The following is a 22,965-nucleotide window of genomic DNA, read 5'->3' on the forward strand; positions in this document are numbered from 1 at the left end:
CAACAAGAGCTGTGGCCAAAAGTATTTTGTTGTTATGTCGAGAAACATAAGTTTGGATTTTTAAAGGGCTAGCAGTGGACTGTATTGATGGGGTTTGATTTTGTTGAGAGCTGGAAGATGGATAAAAAACTTCTGGTGTATGGGAAATGGAGTTAGATTTTGTATTTGAAGAACTATTTATATGTGGAGCAGAGTTATGAGCTGAGGATAGGGTGTTGTTATGCAGTAAAGTATGATGCCTTTGAAAGCATTGCATGCACGAGAATTTACTTTGACAAGTAGCAGCTAAGTGAGTTGGTGACAAACAATTTGCACAATAGTGAAAAGATTTTACGGTGGAAGATCTTTCTTCCACTGGCATTTTTTTGAATTTCGCACAAAATCGTAGATGATGATAAGACTTACAGAGCTTGCATTGTGGATTAGGATTTGGTTTCATGTGAAACGCTTTATGATGTTGTTGCTTTTTTGATTGTAAAGGTTTTGTAGTCTTAGAATTTGAGGAAGAAGGATTCGAATTCCCAACATACCTTAAATCTGATACGGTTTCTAGTACGCGGTAGCGATTTGTTAAAAATTCATTCATGTCCTCCCATTTAGGAATTTCACATGGTTTCTTGACAGTTTGTTCCCATAGGGATAAGGTCAATTCCGGTAGCCTACTAGAACACAAATAAACAAAAATTGGGTCCCAAGATTCTGTGGATATTTTTAGACTTTTGAGAATTGAAATCGCGTCGTTTATTTCACGTTGAATATTTTTAATGTGCCGGCTAGACTCACAAGTGGTCGAGGGCAAATTAAATAGATTTTTAAGTTGGTTGTTGACCAAAATTCTTTTATTTTCATATTGGTCTGCCAGAGCAGCCCAAGCTAAGTCGAAATTATCGTCCGTAAGTGGAAACTTAGAAACTATATTCAATGCATGACCAGTTGTTTTTGCACGTAGGTGGAAAAGTTTTTGTACAGGACAAAGCTTTGGGTGTTTGACATAGACTGCCGTAAACATGTCCCGAAAGGACGGCCATGTCAAATAATCACCCGAAAATATTTGAGAGTCACATGCTGGAACTTTAATGCATGGACCAGAAGATGAATCATGATTTGAATTTGAAGGCGGAGTTGAAGCACTATCGTTTTTAATTATTTTTAGTTTTTTAATTCCCTCTATAATTTCCGCTAGGCAATAAATATATGTATTGGAGGAAGATTTATATTTTCCTTTCAACGTTTCGGAGTAATCTTCATTTTCGTTAGCATTGTCGTTATCTGTAACAGCCTGGACACATAGCCTATAACAATTTTTAATTTGTAGCCAAAGAGAGTTTAATTCAGTTTTGAATGCTTCTAACGAACTTTCAGTTTGATCACTCAAAATAATTTCCTCGTAGCAAGTTTGAAAAACAACTAATTCATCGGTTGCAACGATGAAGTCATCGAGAACTGTCATTTTGTTATTGAAGAATAATACAGAAAAAAAATGACGTAAAATAATTAACAAAAACTAGAGAGACTATCCCAAAGAAAATAGAATGACGTAAAATAAGTTACAAAATAAAGTAAGAGACTCACCCAAAGAAAATAGAAACGAATTATCCAATAAATGGCGCAAAGGAACACGCAACACAAATCCTTTTTTTTTTTTTTTTTTTAATATGTAGGTAATGTTTTTTTTTTTTTTTTTAATTAAACCGAATAGTAGCCTACGAAAGAACGCGTCCTAAGTACCTACTGTACAACAAAACTGTATCACGGCACTTGATGTTAAGATACAACGGGAGAAATGAAACCGTTACTTTTGGTTTTTTTTTTTTTGTAGGTATATTTTTAATAGTAACAATTTTTTTTTTTTTTATAAAAACCCGAAATCTAATAATTCACAACCTTATGGCTCTTTCACTTCTCTATTTCTAATAGAATTATACGATAATTTTTTTTTTTTTTTATCAAGAAATAGCTAAATAGTGTAAAAAATATAAATTCTTGCACTTACTTTCTGCAAATATATATATACGTACGCACCTGTGGTTAAAAGTTAACTGATGAGTATGAGATGACAGAGGTCAGCTTGATTGATGTCTTCTAGCTTTTAGGGCGAATATTTGACTGCTTTCTTGTTCTAACTCTCTCTTGTGCGGCGAATTCGTAGGTTTTAGAGATGATTGTGTATGAAGGGCTTGATGATTCTCTCCCAATGTGGATGATGGACTTAGGTGTTGGTGACCTTGATCTTGAAAGTTTTAATTTCTTTTTATGTGCACTTTTTAGCACGTGCTCGTGATGAATTGCTATTTTGCATGGGAGTTTTTTATTATCTGGCAAAATGCTTTCGTTTTTTTTTTTGTGAATTTCAGGTGAATTTCCTTTACAGTAGATGACGTGTAATTGCGATCGTTTATACAATGTTGAATGATCGAAATTGATAAGACGGAGATCTTTTATATTTGAATCGCAGATTCTTGATGGTTTAGTTTTAAATCGTTTAAAACTAAGATTATATTGATTTCTTCTTTTTGTAGGATCTCGTAGAGATTTTTGCAATATGTTTGCAGGTATCTTCCACAGACGAAAGTCAGATTAGAGTTGAAACGTTTATTTTCTTCTGGAAAAATGTTCTCGTGAAGACCTTGGTAAGATGTAGAAGTTGTTCTTATCAGGCTCGGCTGGACCAAATGTTCGTATATATAGCGTAAATTAATCAAAGGTTGATGAATGCGATAAGAAATAAAACGTGGTTTCAACTCTTTCCAAATATGAAGATATTTATTGATCGTACAACTTACTTCGCCGATGGTTATTACAAAAAGAGGAAGTTACAAAGTTACAAAGTAGGTATTTTGGTATAGATTATAAGAAGCGAAATTGGTATAAATTGAGTGGGGGTATATAGTTATCGATTTACAGCGACATCTTTTAGTCAAGATTATGTATTTAGTAGTAGAACAATTAAGAACAAATTTAATACTTAATTCTGCCGCAAACAGTATCTATTTTCCATATTTTCCATACCGGACATCTAACATTTACAAAAAAACGCGACATTATCACCCCTTTCTTTCTTTTTACACACCAAAATCCGCACACAAAAAAGAACAAGATACATAACCTACACCAACTCTCATACATTATAAAAAATAAGGTTTGTTTACTTTTTTTTGTTCAATCTACCTAACTTTGTTTGTGTATTCATTGGAAAAAAAAGAAGAAGAAAAAGTTTCATGAGTGAGAAAAAAATGTCCAATTGAAAAAGAGCCTTTTCATCTTTATTTTTGAAAGCTCCTTGTCTGGTAAGGCTTGTCTGGTAAGGAAAAAAAATGATTCATATTTTTCTGAGCAGACAAGATATCTGTATATTATCTTATCTGTGCTTAAATTCAGTTGTCAAAAATAAAAAAAAAAAAACAACAAATTGTAAATTGTGTGAATTTTTAGTTTTTCGTTTCTCGTTTATATTTTCATTTTGTTTGTGTTTTTACTGTGAAAAACATTTTAAAAATTATTTTTTTTTAAATTATTAGATGCAAAAACCACGAGGACACGAGAAATATTCGCACAACCAAATCACGAATCTGTTCTAACCTGTTCCTACTCAAAAGCAAGACAGCGTCAATGAAAAGGGAAACTAGAACTATTCAGAACAGAAAAACCTCAATGAACTGCAGTTCCTTTCTGTCTGGAACAGTCCAGAATAGAGTCGTTGAACACACATTGGGCCGTATTCATAGTTGTACACTAAGCTCCTTCTAAGCTATTACTTTGAAAGTCCAGAGTTTAACCTATTCATACAAAAATTTAGACCTATGTTAAGGACTAAACCTGTGGTCTAACTTTAAACACAAGAAATGCTGTGTTTAAGCAGTTAATAATACGAGCAAACGTAAAATCAAATTTTTTTCTGTAATGAAAAGCTAACAAATATTATTACGTCGGCACAACGCCAAAACAGCGAATCTGCATTTTTGGACATTTTCACTTTAATGTGTCATTTAACTTGTTATTGGTCCTTCTATTCACTGCGTCGATCCCAATCCCAATTTTTGTTGCACGAGTTTTCATAAGATTGCATGTGTTTCCAAAACTTTGAAGCCGTTTTTCTCAAAACTACAATTTAGCAGATTCGTGGTTTTGGCTTTGTGCCCACGATTAATTCTCTTCAAACAAAATCTCGATGGATATTTCAAAACAATAAGATTTTGATATAACAGGATTTTCGAAACATTAATTGAATATGTGGCACAATCACAACACCAGTGTTCACCATCTGAATATATTAACCTAATAAATGTTCTACCAGAGTGACACATTTATACTTTTTTTTTCAATAATTTAAGTGTAGCAGCAATATTAATGGAGTTTTTGTTTGTTAAAAATTAATTTTTTTTCTATCCAAAGGTATATATGACAGATTTAGATATAACATATTTGTTTTTTTTTTTTACCAAACGAAACCCCCATAAAACAATTCTGACATTTATGATGTCAAATGTCATTATTTGAAGTATAATTGTAATAAATTTTTTCAATAAACCGAGTTTAGTTAAACATTGCAATGAAAACATCTATGAATAGCAGCCAAGTTCATTTAACTTATATAGCTTAAACTGTGGACTTAGAAGTCATAACTTTAGTAAATTTTTATGAATATGGCCCATTATGTGTTATTTTCTTTTCTGATTGCACACCGGGGAATGTCAGAACTCAGAATTGTATGCTTTACTTCTTCGATATTATGAATTGTGAACTTTTGTTTATAACTGAAAAAATTGTTATAATATCAAAATTTCAGTTTTTATTACATTTCTGAATTCAATTAGATATTTTAATTTTAGATAAGATTAGAGTAGATAAATATTTATTTACTATTTAGGCTTTAGTAACAATGAACAAATTTATAATTTTAATATGTTTATAAATACTTAATTACAAATTCCACAATGCTTTTATTAATTCTTTTAATATTTGTTTCACATTTGACATGACTCGGTAATTTATTGAAAATCTTAAAACCTTTGTATATAAGGGAATTTTGAGCTCTGGTAGTTATAAAATTAGGCAGTCTTATATCATTCATATTCTAAGTGCATATGGTTGAACTTCACGAACATACTGAACAGTGAACATATCTTGACAAATATATTGGCATTAAATTATTTTTAATTTTAAAGACAAACATTAACATATTCATAACAATTCTTTGTTTAACGGTAAGCAATTTTAAAGCTTCTAACATAAAATTAATTGACGTATATTTATTACATTTCCGAATGCTTCGTATTGCTTTATTTTGCAATTTTTGTAGTCTGGCAATTGAATTTTCATTACAAAAAAAAAAAATAGTTGAACAATACTCAAAATGTGGTTTAACAATGACATTATAAATATTAATTGCTGTTAACATAAGGTTTGTTAGTTGTGAGCTCTAGGGCACTCTGGGTCGGTCCGAATTCGCCGTCAAGCGTTTTTTGTAGCTCCTTTTTCAACCAGAGTTATTTCCTCTGTGTTCGCTGTTCGCTCTGAACGCACCCTGAACAATTCTGGGTATTTTGTCAGAGCGTGGAATTCAGATCAGATCAAAATCAAATCAGCTGTTGTCATTTAAGAAAAAAAAAATTGTTTGGAGTGCGAAAAGTGATTTGTCGTTTGTGGATACAAAATTTGTTTGGTAAATATGAGATTTTTCACAAAATTCATGAAATAAGAAACTGTCAAAACAGAGATCAGCTGATGAAACTAAAGCTCTGAGGTCTTCGATGTTAAAAAACCCGAGGAACTCTGATTTTTTTGACAATTGATTGACATGACTCAGAGTGCCCTGGAGCGGGAAAAAAACGAACAGACCTTTAATTACATCTCTTATAATTCTTTTTAAAAAAACATATCTTTTTTGAAATTTTTTTTTTACAAATATTCAATATGACTCTCAAAAGTAAGTTTACTATATATCATAATGCCAAGGTATTTTATTTTATCAACTTTTTCTATTACATATTTGGTTTTAGATTGTTAGATTGTCGTTATAGTAGGAGAGCTAGCGGCACATTTGACTAAGGTAGCTCTTGTAAGGCTGGAAATTCGTGGGTGCACAGTGGGTACCGCCATAGGTCAAAATAAAAAAAGTAAATGTCAGTATTTCAAAATCCAATGATTAAACAACATTCTACAATCTCCCATCGAACCAAAGCCAAAAAAAATTTGACGGTTACCCCATTTTTCATTTCTTAATAGCCATTCAAAGTCGGTATATAAAAAATGGTATAGTTTTCTTATCGCTGCAGTTACAACGTGTGAACTTGCGATAGTGATAGCGGGTGTTATAAAATTGTGAACAGTTTTAGATTATTATGGATATTAAACGAGAAGGTTAATACTTCCTAAAAACATAAATTATATTGTTAAATAACATTAAGGCTAATTTTAATGTGGGTCGTTAGCGAAGCAATTTAAATCATTTTTATTTAGCTTAATTTTCATTAAATTGGAGATTTAGTTGGTTTGCCTTCGAGTGTCCTCTACAATTTCAGTTATCAAATGAAGAATACTGTCCTACCTTTCGAAATAATAGCGCAGTTTTTTCCCCTTTTCGAGTAATACGAGTTTAAATGACGATACACGGAGAAAAAAAATTACAACGTAAAACTTAAAAAATTCCTTTTTGGCACTATTATTTTTATAAAAGACTGAACTAAAAGGTAAGGGTAGGGTGCTCGACTGAAAGTCAGGTTCCATTTCCGGTATTAACCATTTTTTTTTTTTTTAATTTAAAAGAAATTTTTTTACATTTTTTTATTTTTCTTCAAAATAACAAAAATTTAAAAAAACTGACTTGATGCATTTTTTTGCAATAATAAATCATATAAAATGATAATACAAGCGTTTCATTAACAAAAAAATGGTCATTATATTTTAGTAGCTTTAAGCATGCTAAGTAAGAAAATCTTGATCTGGCAGGCCTGAGGTGCACATCATATTTATATATGACCTTGAAAGTCAGTTCAACACGAGCAGTCAGTAGAAACAGACGTGTGTGCGGATTAAAAATTAAAATTTTTAAAAACCACCCCGACAGCAGTCACAAAACTACCTGCCAGCTACCTGGAGGAAATTGCAAGAAGTTAGCAGACAAAAGGATTTTCCCCCAAGCTTGTTAATCCGCCAAAAAGTAATTACTGCGAAGGACCCGTTTTACTACCCTGTGGTAATAAAAAGGATTATCCCAAACAAACTAATTACCTTAAGCCTACACAAAGTTTTTCTTAAAATATTGTGTGTGTTAATAAATCAACGGATTAAAAGAATGAAGGATAATCACCAGATTAAGAAGAACAATGGAAAAACTCACCATCGTAACGGCCTTCGCTGCACTAGAGGCTCTCCTTACGCGAATTATCGATGACCTGGGTCCTGGCTGTAATCCCCCAGATCAGTCAATTTATTATTGCATCACCAGTAGTAATGGACCCCCAACAAGAAGAAGATACAAACATCCAATCAACCATCGAAACAGACACGGACGAACCCGAATCCAACGGACTTATAATCTGTCTGACAGGCGATGAAATGGATAAGACAGAAGCAGAATTCACCGAAGTGAAAAGAAAAAAGAGGCCAAGAAAAAACCAAGAGAAGAAGGACCCTTAAAGTAAGAAAAGCGATACCCCCGTTGAAGTACTCGAGCAAAGTGTTCAACCCATTGAGGCACCGATTACCACAGCGACCACAACCACATCATCAAAATCAAATCCACCAACTATGTCGATTCCAGTAAAGCCAGTAGCAGTTCCAAGCCAGACAACAAAAAAGAATGCCATGCCACCAATCATAGTTTTCTCTGGTAACATTGCTGAAATACGCAGGTTTGCCAAAGGAAAACTTCTTGGTTTTACCCTGAAGAACCTCAGCACGAAAAACACCATAATCAGCACAACAACTAGGAAATACCACGATGAGATCAAGGGCTATTTAAAGATGATGAAAATCTAAAATCTCTCGTTTACCCCAAAAGAAGACAGGAAAATATTGATGCTGCTGAAGGGTATCCACTTCACCATCAGTGCCAAGAAGTTGAAGAGGAACTTAAAATCGAAGGACTGCCCATCATTAAAGTTTCCCCCTACAGATCAAGAAAGACCTCCAACAAAGAATTCAACAGCTTTGTTGTAGAACTTAGCAAGACGTGCGATGTTGAAGAAGTTTACACAAAGACAACCATCATGAACCATAAAGTTTACTGGGAGCGTTTCAAGGCCAATGACATAGTTCAGTGTAGGAACTGCCAGCGCTTTGGACATGTGGCAGTGAACTGCGGAATGAATTACGTCTGCGTTAAGTGCAAGGACAGCCATTTGCCACGCAAGGACAACTCTACCCAAGATGTTTGGTGCGCCAACTGCAAAGCCGATTGACACTTAGCCAATTTCAGAGGATGTCCAATACTAAAGAAGAAACAGGAAGAGAAAAAACAAGCTCTCACCCAAAAGAAGGCCCAACAAGAATTCGTCACCAAGTCAGCCTGCACCTTTACAAAGCCAGCCATCAGTTTTGCAACAATTTCAAGAAAAAACCCAGTTCCACAGTCAACTAATCCATTTCCAGATTCAGCCAGAAGTGAGGACCCCAAAATAGACATCAATAGCAACACCATCACCTTCTAATGGAGCAAATAACTCAGGGCAAAACTTAACGAAAGAGGTCAAACGTCTGTTTGGATCTGATCTAATTACGGTGATGGAAAAAGCCCGTAGCTCCGTGCCACCAAATTACACCTATCTAAGCGTGTCAAAGTTCAAAAATTCCATTTTTTCCGTCATTTGCCCAACTTCGGCATCAATTTAAAGTATATGTTTTCAAAACAACATGCTATTGAAAAATATATTCTAAAACCATATCTATTTCTCAATCAATCGAGGTATTTTTTGTGAAAATCACTTCAAAATTGGCTTAGAAAAAAAAAATTTACGATTTCAACCCAGATACAGAAATTCGAACTTTTAGGTATAGAACAAAAATGTTGTTTTGGCACGTAGTAGGATAGCTTGGGCGCCAGGATTTAATAACGGGTTATTGTAGAGGACCTCAATACAAACATTTTTTTCTTTGGGAGGGGGGTCTATCTCTCCCCGTTTAGGTGGGAGGGGCATTTTTCTAAAAAAAAATTATCAAAATTAAAAAAAATTATTAAAAAACAACGGCAACACTTATAGTAATAAATGATACCATTTCCGAAAAAATTGTACATTTGATTTTAATTTTAAAATAAATATAATATAAATAAAAGATTTTGAAATAATCGATTTCAAAGTTAAAAATAGGCGAAAAAAAAATTTTAAAAACTCATTTTATACTATTTTTGTCCAGACTATGAATTTTAGTACAAAAATTACTCACACAGAAAACTGCTTCAATTAATTCCCAAAAGAACAGTGAAAACTATATGTTTCTATGTCTTCTAGTTTTTGAGAAAATTGAAAAATTATTTTATCAGATTTTTCTTTTTTCAAAATATTTTTTGTTTTTATTTGTTTTTATTTTTCAATTTTCTCATAAACTAGAAGACATAGAAACATATAGTTTTCACTGTTCGATAAGGAAACAATTGAGGCAGTTTTCTGTGTGAGTAATTTTTTTTACTAAAATTCACAGTCTGGACAAAAATAGAAATTGTATTGCCGATAGGGCTTATCGGCAATACAATTTCCCTGGAAAAATTTCTCTATTCCGAAAAATCGGTATCGGCAATACTTTTTGAATGGAAAAATTTCCTAGGAAAAAATTCCCACACAAAAATACCTATCGGGAATGAAGTTTCTCCTCCGAAGTATTTCTATCATATTTTTTATGGGGAACAGATTTTTTGAAGCCAAATGTACGTGTTTTTCTTTCAAAATATTCTGTTAAAAATATTAAATTATTTACTTCCTTAATCCAACAAAAAGCAAATGATATTGCAACTGGATAACGCAAAATAGTAGACAAAAATAAAATATAAGAAAACCTTAAAAAAAAGCATGGAACTAAAGGAGACCATTCCGAGAGCATTAGTTTGCTGCTTTGGTCGAAGAAATGATCAAATTATGTGGAATGCCTCAATTTATTTCAGTTATTTGTTTATCATGTCAAAAAAAAAAACAAAGCTTAAGAAACTTTATTGATTGATTCTTTAATTAAAATTGCAAACACAAAGCTAATTAAATGTCCATCTGAAGAAACAAACAAAGTAATAAGTTGGGCAAAAAATAAAAAAAAATTATTCAATAAAAATCCACAAATCAACACCAAAAAAAAAAAATTATATAAATATTGACTATTAAACATTTTAATTGTATTTGTGCACTAAATACAATCAAATCAATCAGAGTAGTCAAAATTTTCGAAGACATGCGTTCGAAGGTTTTTTTGTTTTGTTAAGTTGGCTGTACTTCTTTCCCGAAAACGAAATTCCGATGGAGATTGCCGATAAGGAGAAAAATTCCCGGGAGAGAAAACCTACTCCCGGGGAAATTTCTCACGTGAGATTGCCGATAGGGCTGAGTATAAAATGAGTTTTTAAAAATTTTTGTTCGCCTATTTTTAACTTTGAAATCGATTATTTCAAAATCTATTGGTTATATTATATTGATTTAAAAATTTAAATCAAATGTACAATTTTTCCTTTCGGCAATGGTATAATTTATTACTGTAAGTGTTGCCGTTGTTTTTAATAATTTTTTTTAATTTTGATAATTTTTTTTAGAAAAATGCCCCTCCCAACTAAACGGGGAGAGATAGACCCCCCTCCCAAAGAAAAAAATGTTTGTATTGAGCTCCTCTACAATAACCCGTTATTAAATCCTGGCGCCCAAGTTATCCTACTACGTGCCGAAACAACATTTTTGTTCTATACCTAAAAGTTCGAATTTCTGTATCTGAGTTGAAATCTGTATCTGAGTTGAAATCGTTTTTCACCCGTAACTCCAAATTTTGGGGGTGTTAAGGGATTTTCAAATACCGTTTCGTAATCAGTCAGTGCGACTAGCTCTACAAAACCTGATAGGTCTCCGCCCGCGTATTTTTTGAAACCTCATTTTTGTAACACCGTGTTATTTATAGGTTTACAAAATTTAATAATCCAATTTAACAATAAAGTTTATAATATTTATTATTCTTGAATTACATAAAATAATATCATTTTAACAATTTTAATATGATTTGAAACACAAAAGATACCAATTTTGAGATGATTTGAAACACAAAAATTTTAATACAATTTCAATTTTAACGTGATTTGAAACACTAAATTCAAATATCCAATTTAATTTATTATATTAATTAATCTTGCATTTCATAAAATAATATCGTTTTAACAATTTTAATATGATTTTAACAATTTTAATATGATTTGAAACACAAAAAGATAACAATTTTGAGATGATTTGAAACACAAATATTTTAATACATTTTCAATTTTAACGTGATTTGAAACACAAAAGATATCAATTTTTGTTTGGTGCAATGAACTGCAGTAACCAGAGATTTACAAATCAAAACTATTTCGATAGGTAAGTGCGTGTTTGCAGTACTTATAAAGGGAAGACCATCCTAGAGCTCCGTTAAGAATTCCGTATAGTCGATTTACATCGATATAACTTACGTCGAAATTATAATTTGACTATTAAAAACATCCCGATTGAAGTTATTTTTATTATATTTAAACGTTTTTATTTTATGAGGATTGCTTTTCACTTTCACACTGTTTTTTATTTTAATTTAATGTTTATTGTCTCATGATCACTTATTTTCAGTTCTTTGATTGTTTTAGCTTCTAAAGTATTGTTGTTAGTGACTACGTAATCTATTAGGGTTTTAGATGTTTTAGTAATTCTTGTTGGTTCACTTACCAGTTGGTAGAAAGCATTATCTGTTATTTTCTTAAAAATTTCTTTTCTGTATGTATATGTTGTATCGAACCAGTCGATATTAAAGTCACCTACAACTATAATGTCTTTATTATCGTCGCATATTTCTTCAATTACTTCCGAAAAATTATCACAGAAAACTCAGATACAGTTTGCTAAACAAAAAAACGTCTTGGACTTAATATTACTTATTTTTTATTTGTTGCAAAAAAACTAATGTGCACTAAATCGATAGAAAATGTTGTAACGAACAATAAATAGCTTTATTTTTTGTCGTAGGACATTCTGAAACCGAGTTATTCCCACAAAACGATATTTTTGGGTGTTTTCGCACCGGTTTTGCATGCGTTCATTTATCAATTGCTCGGCCATCTTTGGTGATAAAGAGCTGATTTTTTCTGTAAAATGCAGGACATGAATAGGCCTACAAAATAGATTAGAAAAATGTCAATCATGAAATAAGCTTTTTTCGAAATAATGACAAAAATGTGTTTTTTAACAACAAGAATTTGACTTTAATTGGCTGCCATTTTGTATTTACTCACTCAAATACAATGAAATTACATACAACGATAGAAAATATTATAAGGAAAAGAATGTATGTTTATGTTTTGGTCTACGATAATCTGGAGCAAAGATATTAGCTTAGAAGTAAAATATCCCAAAAAATGCATTTTTGCGAATAACTCCGCTAATAAGAATGATCAGGTGGTGAGAAATTGGGTTTAAGCCTTTTAAATATACCCCTATCGATCCATGAAATAAAAACTGACAGTGCCTCTCTGCGCAAGGTCAAATGACGCTTTGACTAGAGTATTACTAATTAGTACCTGGGTGACCGAGCTTTGCTCGGTATCCTTAAATGTTATAACTTTGAGTGAAAAAAAAATCAAATGTAAACAGCAATTTTATGGAGTGGGTTTGAGTTTGCAATGACCAGTTTTTTCGCGGGTTACAAAACACCACATTCCCACTTTATAATCCAGTTTATTTAAGTTTGAATATACAATCAGCAATGAATAGAAGGGTTACAGGAATCTGCATTATCGAAAATGCTTACAGCAATGAGATCCCTTTTTGTTCAAATTTTAATTTACGGGTCAGAAAGTTTTGGATGGCGAATATAAAGTTAATCTTTTTTTTTTGTGTAGCCTTGTCGGCAAAGCTTAGTATGAAGAAATACTATTTTTATCCCTGTCTCTGTTCTATTCTGTATCAGTGGATTAAGATTAAGATTAAGGTGAGAGGTGGGAATAATTCGCCTTATCACTGCGGCCTCTGATGGGCCTATTGTGATGTCCTCTTTTTAGAGTTCACGTAGAAATCCTGAGTTTAGAAAACTTAGTATGTTTTTGGGTGAACTAGCTAGTATGAACTAGTATCAGTGGATGCTTTACTCCTTTCTTTTTTTTACTTATATAGGGTGTCCCAAAAGAAATGGATCAAACGAAATATGCTGATTGGGGAACTTAAGGGCTCTCAGAATTTGGAACCTTGTTCCTCCCAAATCCTTACGGGTTTCAATTTAATGCAATTCTTGTGAAATTTCGAAAAATCCTTACTTGACAACAGTATTTTGCTTCCTGCGCCCATTATTGATATTTATTTTTTTTTTTAATTCTTTTACGAAAACATTGCCAATAATTAGGAACAATTAATTAATCAAAATATTTTTTATTCCATACGCCATATTTCGCTGCAAGTTAACTAACAGTTTCAAGTTTTATAAAAAATCTATTTCTAACTTTTATTTGCGACCAACACCGCAAAAAAAATTTTACGCTGTGAAAATGGTTTATTATTTTAAAAAGTTGCCCTGTTATTGTAGTTTTCAAAAAAGTATAAAAGTTTCCTAAGTTGCAGTTAGATCACAAAATATTACAATTTGATTTCAACAAAACAGGGTTTTTCAGAACAAAAACCAACCAACTGAATAAATGATCAAAAAAGTCATGATCTAAAAAATTTTGTTTAGTTATTGTAACAAAAAGAAAAATGCGTAAAACATGGAACCATCCCTCAAAATTTTATTGAAGTCGTTGAATCTCTCTCTGCGAAAACAAAACTAATATAAGAGAAAATACTTCCAAAATGTCTAGGGGACCTCAAAATTTCATCGAAATCTTTAAAGTTAAAAAAAAATTCTATGGTAAAAAAGTGGGCATGGCAGTGGGCGGATTTTTCCAAAAATACTTACAAAACTTTTAACTCCCTTAGATAAACAAACCCTTAAAATGTCATCGAAATCGTTAGAGACGTTTCCGAAAAAAAACTTAAATGTTAAAAAAGTGCGCTTGGCAGTGGGCAGATTTTTCCAAAAAAAAAACTTCCAAAACTTTTTACTTTCTTGGATGAACAAACCCTGAAAATTTCGTCGAAATCATTAGAGCCGTTTCCGAAAAAACTTATGTTAAAAAAGTGGGCGTGGAAGTGGGCGGATTTTTCAAAAAAAAACTTCCAAAACTTTTTACTCGCTTATATAAACAAACCCTGAAAATTTCATCGAAATCGTTAGAGCCGTTCCCGAAAAAACTTATATGTTAAAAAAGTGGGCGTGGCAGTGGGCGGATTTTTCCAAAAATACTTCCAAAACTTTTTACTCGCTTAGATGAACAAACCCTGAAAATTTCATCGAAATCGTTAGAGCCGTTTCCGAGATCCCAATTTTATATATATTTATATATATACATATATATATAAACAATTTTAGCTCGTTTAAAGTTATAAGATATGGGTTGACAGATGAAAAACTGTTATAACTTTTTTCAGAGCCGTCAGATTGTCTTAATTTTAGATTTTTTGGCATCAGCATTAAAAAATACCTCGCACACATGTATCATATGTGATATAATACCATTGTCTATTGTTGCTAATTTTGAAAATCTCCTTTCGCGCTTTGACCTTGAAAATCGCGACTCGCGGACATTAGATTTTTCTAGACTTTTGAGGTATGTTATAGAATGCCAAAACGAAGATATTGAGCAAAAAAAAATTCTATTAGCATTCATTCCGAGATTTACCCTTTTTTCACCTTATTTCACTGTATTAGAAGAAAATTGTGTTTGATGCAAAATTGTGGAAAAACGGTTGTCCGCAGAAAAAAGTTTTGAGACAAACTTAAACTGTAATAAATTCTTGATTGGTTGTAAAAAAAATCTTTCAAATCAAACTTAGTTTGGCAAAGATAAGGCCAGTTAAAGGACAAGAGAGCAAAAATCATAAAAACCGTGGTAACTCGAAAACGGGACGAAAACGAGAAAATTACCTCTTAAGTTTTTCGACTTAAAATGACCTCAGGAATCCATGGTTTTCATTTGGGGCGGTGACTGTGGGACACCCTGTATATGTATAATGCCTGTAATTCAAAAAGGGATCAGGTACGATTTTGAAATTTACAAATTTGGAATCCTGAGATCATTTTGAAAAAACCTGCATCATTTCTTTTGGGGTCCATTTTTATAAAACCTGCCGCGTTTTCAAGACCACCGTGTATGGCTTTCCACAAAATAGCTGAAGATATGCTTTAGTAACACTTATCGTTTTAAGGGTAGTGCGCTCAAAACAGGTATATATAGAAATATCGTTTTTTTTTTGTCTATTTTCGTCAAATGGTCAGTGTTATCTAAACACATTTTCATAGCATGTGGAGATTATGTGTTGTTTTACATATTTCAATTAAGTTTTTATCCCCCAGAGCTGTAATTAAAAAAAAAATTTTATTTGACCAAAAATGAAAAATATCAGTTTTTTACACTTAACTCTTCTAAAATGCAGTTTTTGAAATATATTTTAAATTTATTTTATAGCCCATGATGTTTTCCATAAAAAATATTAAGATGTGCTTTTTTCATAGCTGCCATCGTTTAAAAGATATTAGCTTTCAAAGAGGTGATTCAGGAGTAATGTGCCAAAAAGCTAGAGCGTGTAGGTTGGGTTGAGACAAGAAAAAAATTGTATGGGAGGGGGGTCTATCCCCCCTCGTTTAGCGGGGAGGGGCAATTTAAAAAAAAATTGACTTAATTTGGAAACAAAATTATTAAAAATTAAGGACTATACCTACAATATGTTGTTATACTTTTTTGTAAAGCCAAAAACCAAGTCTTTTACAAAAATTTTAAATCAAGCAATTTTACTGCATAGTTTTTGAAAAATTAATTTTCAAAGTTAAAATTTTGAAAAAAAAGTTCGAAAAAAAATTTCAAATAAATTTCGATATTTAAACTTATTAAAACTTATTTCTGGGTTGACTGTCTAATTTGTCTGGACTATCATATTGATCCAGATCGTTTTATATTGTAGTCATGATCTATATGGATTAATGGTCATAATAAAAAGCAGCTATTAAAGAAAATGGTATATGTCTTTATAATCAACTAACCATAACTATTATTATAATGAACAACATTTATTAATTTTACCTTTCATTTTTTAAAAGTGCATAACTGAAAGATTTAAACAAATATTTTGTATGTAGAGTGCCACATAACAAACATAATAATGTCATTATTTTGCCGGATCTTACATCGATAAATATTTTTCAGTTTAACATTTGAAGACACTGGAGGCGAACTTTATCAACAACGAATTAACTGTACACAATCTCTTCATCAGAAAAGTGATCCCTTGCATGGATTGGCATCTTCGACCGTTGTATCTTCGCAACCTCATCGTAACGACATGAACGTCAGTTCTGTTACTGAGCAAAATGTTGGAGGTGGCAAAAATTCTGTATCCAAAAATATTTTGGAGAGTGAGAAGCGTATACGTAGAGAAATTGCGAATAGTAATGAAAGAAGGCGCATGCAGAGCATTAACGCTGGATTCCAAAATTTAAGAGCGTTACTACCCAGACATGAAGGAGAAAAACTTAGTAAAGTAAGTATAACTAAACATTTTTTAATTTGTTACTTGTACGAAAGTTGCGTATCAAACTTTTATCAAATCAGAGCAAAAATTAAAAGGAAAATGTATTTGAAAATATCTATGTGTTATGTTCAATTTTTTTTTTTGTGAATTATAAAAATGGAATATGTCGTTCATATTTGAAGCGATGAAAAGCAAAACTCGTTATACACATTTTTTCCAAAAATAAGATCTTGATGCACATTATATAGTGTTTTATAGAACGGTTTTATAAACAAGTTTTGTAAAAAAATTATTCAAATTCCTTCAAGTTAAATATCGGGTTTAACTATAAGCACCATATGAGACTAGCTCCGTGAAGCCAGAACTGCGACCTCAAAATTTTTGAACCAAACTTGTCTTATTCATTTGTCCACCGCTTGACCATGTTTGTCCACGACGATTTTTGGTATACGAATAGAACTCGAACTGGCAAAACGACAGAAATTTGAAATTTTGAAAAAGAGTAATTTTAGGGGACTTTGAATTTTTCAGTACAAATTTTGTTTTTTAAATATCTACTATTACAAATTTTGTTTTTTGAATATCTCCTAAACGTAGGGAGGACAAACTACGATTTTTGGTATACGTATAGAACTCGATGTGGACAAACGATAGAAATTTGAAATTTTGAAAAAAAAGTAATTTTTGGGGATTTAAGGGGACTTTCAGTAAAAATTTTGTTTTTTAAATATCTCCTAAACGTAGCACAGTGTGCAATTTTGCCAGTCTAGCAGAACTTAATTCGTGGTTCCAAGTACACTTAATTGTTGCTATGAAAACCAGTTAAATTATATTAAATATGTATTTCTACAAGTGCCTTACTGATTTTCAGATATATATATCTAATTATAAGTCCGATATGAGTACATATGTACAAAATAGATGGGGAAGAGCCGACATCGAGCAATCGATTTTGAGAGTTGTTTATCAAAACTATCTATATCTCTGAAACGAAGCGAGTATCGAAAAATTTTATTTAATCTTTTTGTCTTCTATTATCATGAGGAGCCTAAAAAAGTATTTTGCGATTCACAAAAATCTGATTTACGATTTTTGAAAAAAATCGAAAATATGTACGTTTTTTGCCTATAAATCTGAACAAAAATAGCCGCAGCTATTTACAAAAACCATTAACGGATTCTGATAAATAGAATATTGAGCGAGGTCCTAAGCACCATTTCACGAAAGATACATGCGGATACATTTTTAAAACGCTTGACGGGGTCAGAACAAATAATTGAAATAAAGGGATAAGGTCTTGAAACAAAATTAAATTTCCTTCCATTTTAAGACTTAACAACAAATTTTTTTTTTGGTAATAGAATACCATAATAGAATACCAAAAAATAATTTAAAAAAATGTTTTTCCAGCTAGCTTTGATAAATAATAAAATACACAACTATTAGTTTCACTCAAAAAAATCAACTAACTTTAAATATATTTTTGCTTGTTTTAATCTTATGTTCATGACACTGCAGAACGCCGCATGCAGTTTTAATTTTTGTTTCTTTGTTAACATGTCATTGTATGGAATTTAACCTATCATTATACATCAAAATTTTTATATTCGGAAAACTTCGAATTTTAATAAAGTTCCACTAGATATGTAAAATTACACACGGTGCATAGGGAGGACAAACGACGATTTTTGGTATACGAATAGAACTCGAGGTGAACAAACGACAGAAATTTTGAAAAAGAGTAATTTTTGGGGATTTAAGGGGGCTTTGAACTTTTCAGTACAATTTTTTTTTTTTTGAATATCTTTTAAACGTAGGGTGGACAAACGATTATTTTTGGTATACGTAAAGAACTCGAGGTGGACAAACGACAGCAGTTTGAATTTTACGAAAAAAGTAAAAGGGGATTTAAGAGGAATTTCAATTTTTCAGTGCAAAATTTGTTTTTTTGAAATGCTCCTAAATGGAAAGCGATAATAATTGGTATGTATATATGGTGGTCCTTAACACAAAGTTTATGAAGACATCCGCTCAATCGTCTCCAAATAAAAAAAAAATCCTCTATTTTTTTTTTCAGATTTGAATCTATACCCCTTACTGGTTAAGGTGAAATTCTAGTACTTGGACTTTGCGTCTGATTTTTTGATTTTTTCCATATATCTCCTTTACGGCTTGATCGATTTTGTTCTGATTTTGCACAATTATAGTAACAATGATCCTTAGCAACGCTGCCCTTTAAGTGCCTGGTTGTGTTATTGTTTTGATCTGCTTTCTTTTATTTATTTTAATGTAAAAAATTTTCGATTTTAAATAAATCTGTGCTATCTTATTAATCTAACTTCTAGACATCTGATTGTTACCAAGTTTTTCATAGATAATAAGTGTTTTAGTTGTTTATTTAAAATTTATTAAAATAATCATCATCATAAAAAGTTTATAATTCTCTCTCAACGGATATTTTTTTTTCAACATATTTCTTGTCTCCCCTCCCGGTGAGTTCAATTTTAGTGTATGTTCTGCCGTTCTTCAATACAGAGATTATATAAACGACACCTACTTGTTTTTTTTTTGTTTACAACTACATTAATACGATCATCTGTGGAAAGCTGCACTACTCTACCGACGTTTCATCACATAACGAATTTCACCTTTACCAAATACACAAACCAATTTAACTTTTGTTATTTCAACTTCACCACATCAACGAATAACACAACCAACTTGTAAACGTACAGTCCGGATCAAAAATACCTGTACAGAAACATTTTTTAAAAAATTTCAAGAAATTATTTTTATAATCCAAAAACATAAACTTTCAATATGGATTTTGAGAGCAGATATTAATTCCTTGGAAATAAAAATTGATAAACTTATTGACGCGGTTGCTTTTATTAAAGAGCACCTATCGCTTTATCATCCATCTACAACTAAGGATATTCCACCCAAATCCAAAAATGACAACATTAGGAAAACTGGGTCATTATCATCTCCGAAGATAAATGTACCCCCTGCTCCTGTTCGCGTTACTAGAAATTTTTTAAAAAGAGCAAATGGTGCTCTCACACCTTTACATAAACAGACAAAGAAACCAACATTACCTTCAGAATCGCCCATTAAAACATCAACTTCTGCTATTAATCCACCATCAAAATCTTCAGCTATTGCAACATCAACAACACCAACATCATCAACATCAACAACTTCATTGTCATCTTCGTGATCTATAATACCCTCAAGTACTTATTCCTACACATCTTCCACATCTATTACACTATCGTCGTCTACACCACCATCACCTAAATCTTCACCCTCCGTTTCAACTTCACTACCAACTCTAATCTCTACGTTACCTACGATATCTATGTCATCTACCACATCTACTTCTTCAATTCAATCTCCAATTTCTTTTGTGTCTGAATCATCTGCACCTCTACCTTCTTTTACTTCAACAATAACATTGCCAACACCAACACCAGCATTTTCAATTTCAACAAATTCACTGCCAATCAATGCTCCTGGTAATAACATAAATAAAGATTCCTACAAAGAAGTACAATTCAAAGCAGCCGAACGATTTAAATGTATCTTCTTATCCAATTTTGATCCCAACACAAGCTGTGACGACATATCGAGATTTATTATTTCACGTTTCAACGGCCCGGAAAGTTTTCGACTCCAACCCAGAGGGACGGCGCAGTAGAGGAAGACCTCGTCTGAGGTGGCGCAACCAAGTGGAAGGGGACCTCAATCAACTTGGCGTGCGCAACTGGAAGCAGCGAGCTAAGGATAGAGCTAGCTGGCGAAGCTTGTTGGTTGAGGTCCAAATCCACAGCGGATTGTAGCCGCCTTACGGCGCTGGTCACCCTAAGAAGTGTTTCAACAATGCGAAACTTAAACTTGAACAATTGCCTACTAAAAGTATGGATTATGCTTCATTTAAGCTATACGCTCCACCGGAAATGTTTAATCACCTGGTTAATAAGAATTACTGGCCCGAAGACATCATAGTTCATGAATTTATTAATAAAAGAAATACTCTTAGTAACCGTAACCCTTTTCAGAAAACATCGACAATACAAACAATTCGTCGCTATTGATTGACATATTTTATCAAAATGTAAGAGGCCTCAGGACTAAGACCAACAAGGTCTACTATTCATCTTCTGTTTGCTCGTATGATATTATTTGCCTCACAGAAACTTGGCTACATAGCGGCATCAATGACTCCGAAATTTTTGATGAAACATTTAACGTATATAGACGAGACAGATACTCTGATCCAAACATCGATACTGTTGGAGGTGGGATTCTTATAGCTGTAAAATCTTCCTTAATAACTTCACCCATCAATGTTCCTGTTGCACTTGACAAAGAATTTCTCTGCGTAAAAGTATCATTTAAAGAAAAAAACCTTTATGTTATAGCATTATACATTGTTCCTGGTAGCTCACGAGAGGTTTATTCTAAAGCTTTTGAATTTCTCAATTTTATATATGAGTTATTGGATTATCACGATGAAATCTTATGTCTTGGAGATTTTAACCTTCCAAATATCGCTTGGTTACGCTCTCAAGACACAAACTTTATGCTACCAACTGGAAATCTTCGATCTGATGACGCCAAACAAATTGACGGTATTACTTCACTTGGACTTTTTCAATTGAAAGATGTTCTAAATTCAAATGGAAAAATGCTTGATCTCGTTTTTACTACTATTGAAGAAGATATTACGCTAAGAAAGTCAACTGAGCCTTTGGTTCCTGAAGATGACCATCACCCATCATTAATCTGTTCACTTCATAGTAACTTTCAATGTTTAAATAATGAAATATCTGACAATAATAATTATTACTCCTTCAATTTTAAAAAGACTGATTTTATAAAACTAAATTCATTGTTGTCACAAATTGACTGGTCTCGTTTAAATAATTGTCTTTATGTTAACTTAATGGTATTTGAATTTAACAATATTTTATTTGATTGCTTTCTTAATTCAGTTCCTATAGCGATAATAAAATCAAAATCTTTTGTTCCAGATTGGTACGCAGAAACAAATTATGGTCTACGTATGTATAAACTATCTCCAACTGAAATAAACTTTAAACTTTACTGTGAATCAAGAGATAATTTTAATAGAAAATCAAGTTTGAAGTATCCGAATTACATTCAGAAGGTGCAAAGAGATCTGAAAATGAATCCTAAGTGTTTTTGGAACTTTATTAATTCCAAAAGAAAATCATGTTCATATCCGTCTGTTCTCAAACTCAATAACATTACAAGTCACGACCCACGGGTTATAACACAACTGTTTTCTGATTTCTTTCAAAGTGCTTTCAACTGTGATACTCCTATCTGTGATACTCCTATCTGTGATACTTCAAATTGTGATACCTTAATCTGTGATAAATCTGACGAAATGGCTCAAAATTTTGACCAACTGAAATCTTTTACTTACTTGACTGATATGAACTTTAACATTAATACTGACAACATTGTAAAGTTCATATCTAACCTTGACGATAGTTGTATACCAGGCCCTGATGGTATACCTTCTACTATTTTGAAAAACTGTGTAAGTCACTTGTCATTACCTTTGTCTATTCTTTTCAACTTTTCAATTTCTTCTCGTGTGTTTCCGTCTATTTGGAAAAATTCTTTTATAATCCCTCTGCATAAAAAAGGAAAAAAAGACGAAATTAAAAATTATAGGCCTATTGCCAGATTATCTGTGATACCTAAGCTTTTTGAGGCTATTATTTGTGAATCTTTATGTTTTTATGTTAAATCTCTTATTGTTCCTAATCAGCATGGTTTCACAAAAGGTCTCTCCACAGTAACTTTTTTAATAGAATTGGCTGAAAACTGTATTGATTCCTTTAAAAATAAAAAACAAGTAGACTGCGTATTTACTGACTTCAGTAAAGCCTTTGACAAGTTGTCACATAAAGTTCTGCTTTTTAAATTGAGAAAATTGGGATTTAGCGATTACTTTGTAAGATGGATTAAATCTTATTTACTTGACAGATCTTACTCTGTACTTTTCAACGGTTGCGAATCAAACAAGTTTAAGATCAATTCTGGAATTCCACAGGGCAGCCATTTGGGTAATATTCTTTTTATTCTGTTTATTAATGACTTACCATCCGTATTAAAACACTCAAAGTGTCTCATTTATGCCGATGATGTGACTATCTTTAAATCTATTTCA

General features: G+C 32.0%; 1 protein-coding gene across 1 annotated transcript in view; it reads left to right on the top strand.

Annotated features, from left to right (window-relative positions):
• LOC129907747 (uncharacterized) overlaps nucleotides 1–22,965 on the top strand; it is a 110,474-nt gene that overhangs the window by 32,814 nt on the left and 54,695 nt on the right. Inside the window, exon 2 of the mRNA XM_055984097.1 lies at nucleotides 16,433–16,766. Within this exon, the coding sequence (XP_055840072.1) occupies nucleotides 16,433–16,766 (334 nt within the window). The remainder of the gene's footprint in view (nucleotides 1–16,432; nucleotides 16,767–22,965) is intronic.

This window comes from Episyrphus balteatus, chromosome 1, assembly GCF_945859705.1.
Source record: "Episyrphus balteatus chromosome 1, idEpiBalt1.1, whole genome shotgun sequence".
Classification (NCBI taxonomy): domain Eukaryota; kingdom Metazoa; phylum Arthropoda; class Insecta; order Diptera; family Syrphidae; genus Episyrphus; species Episyrphus balteatus.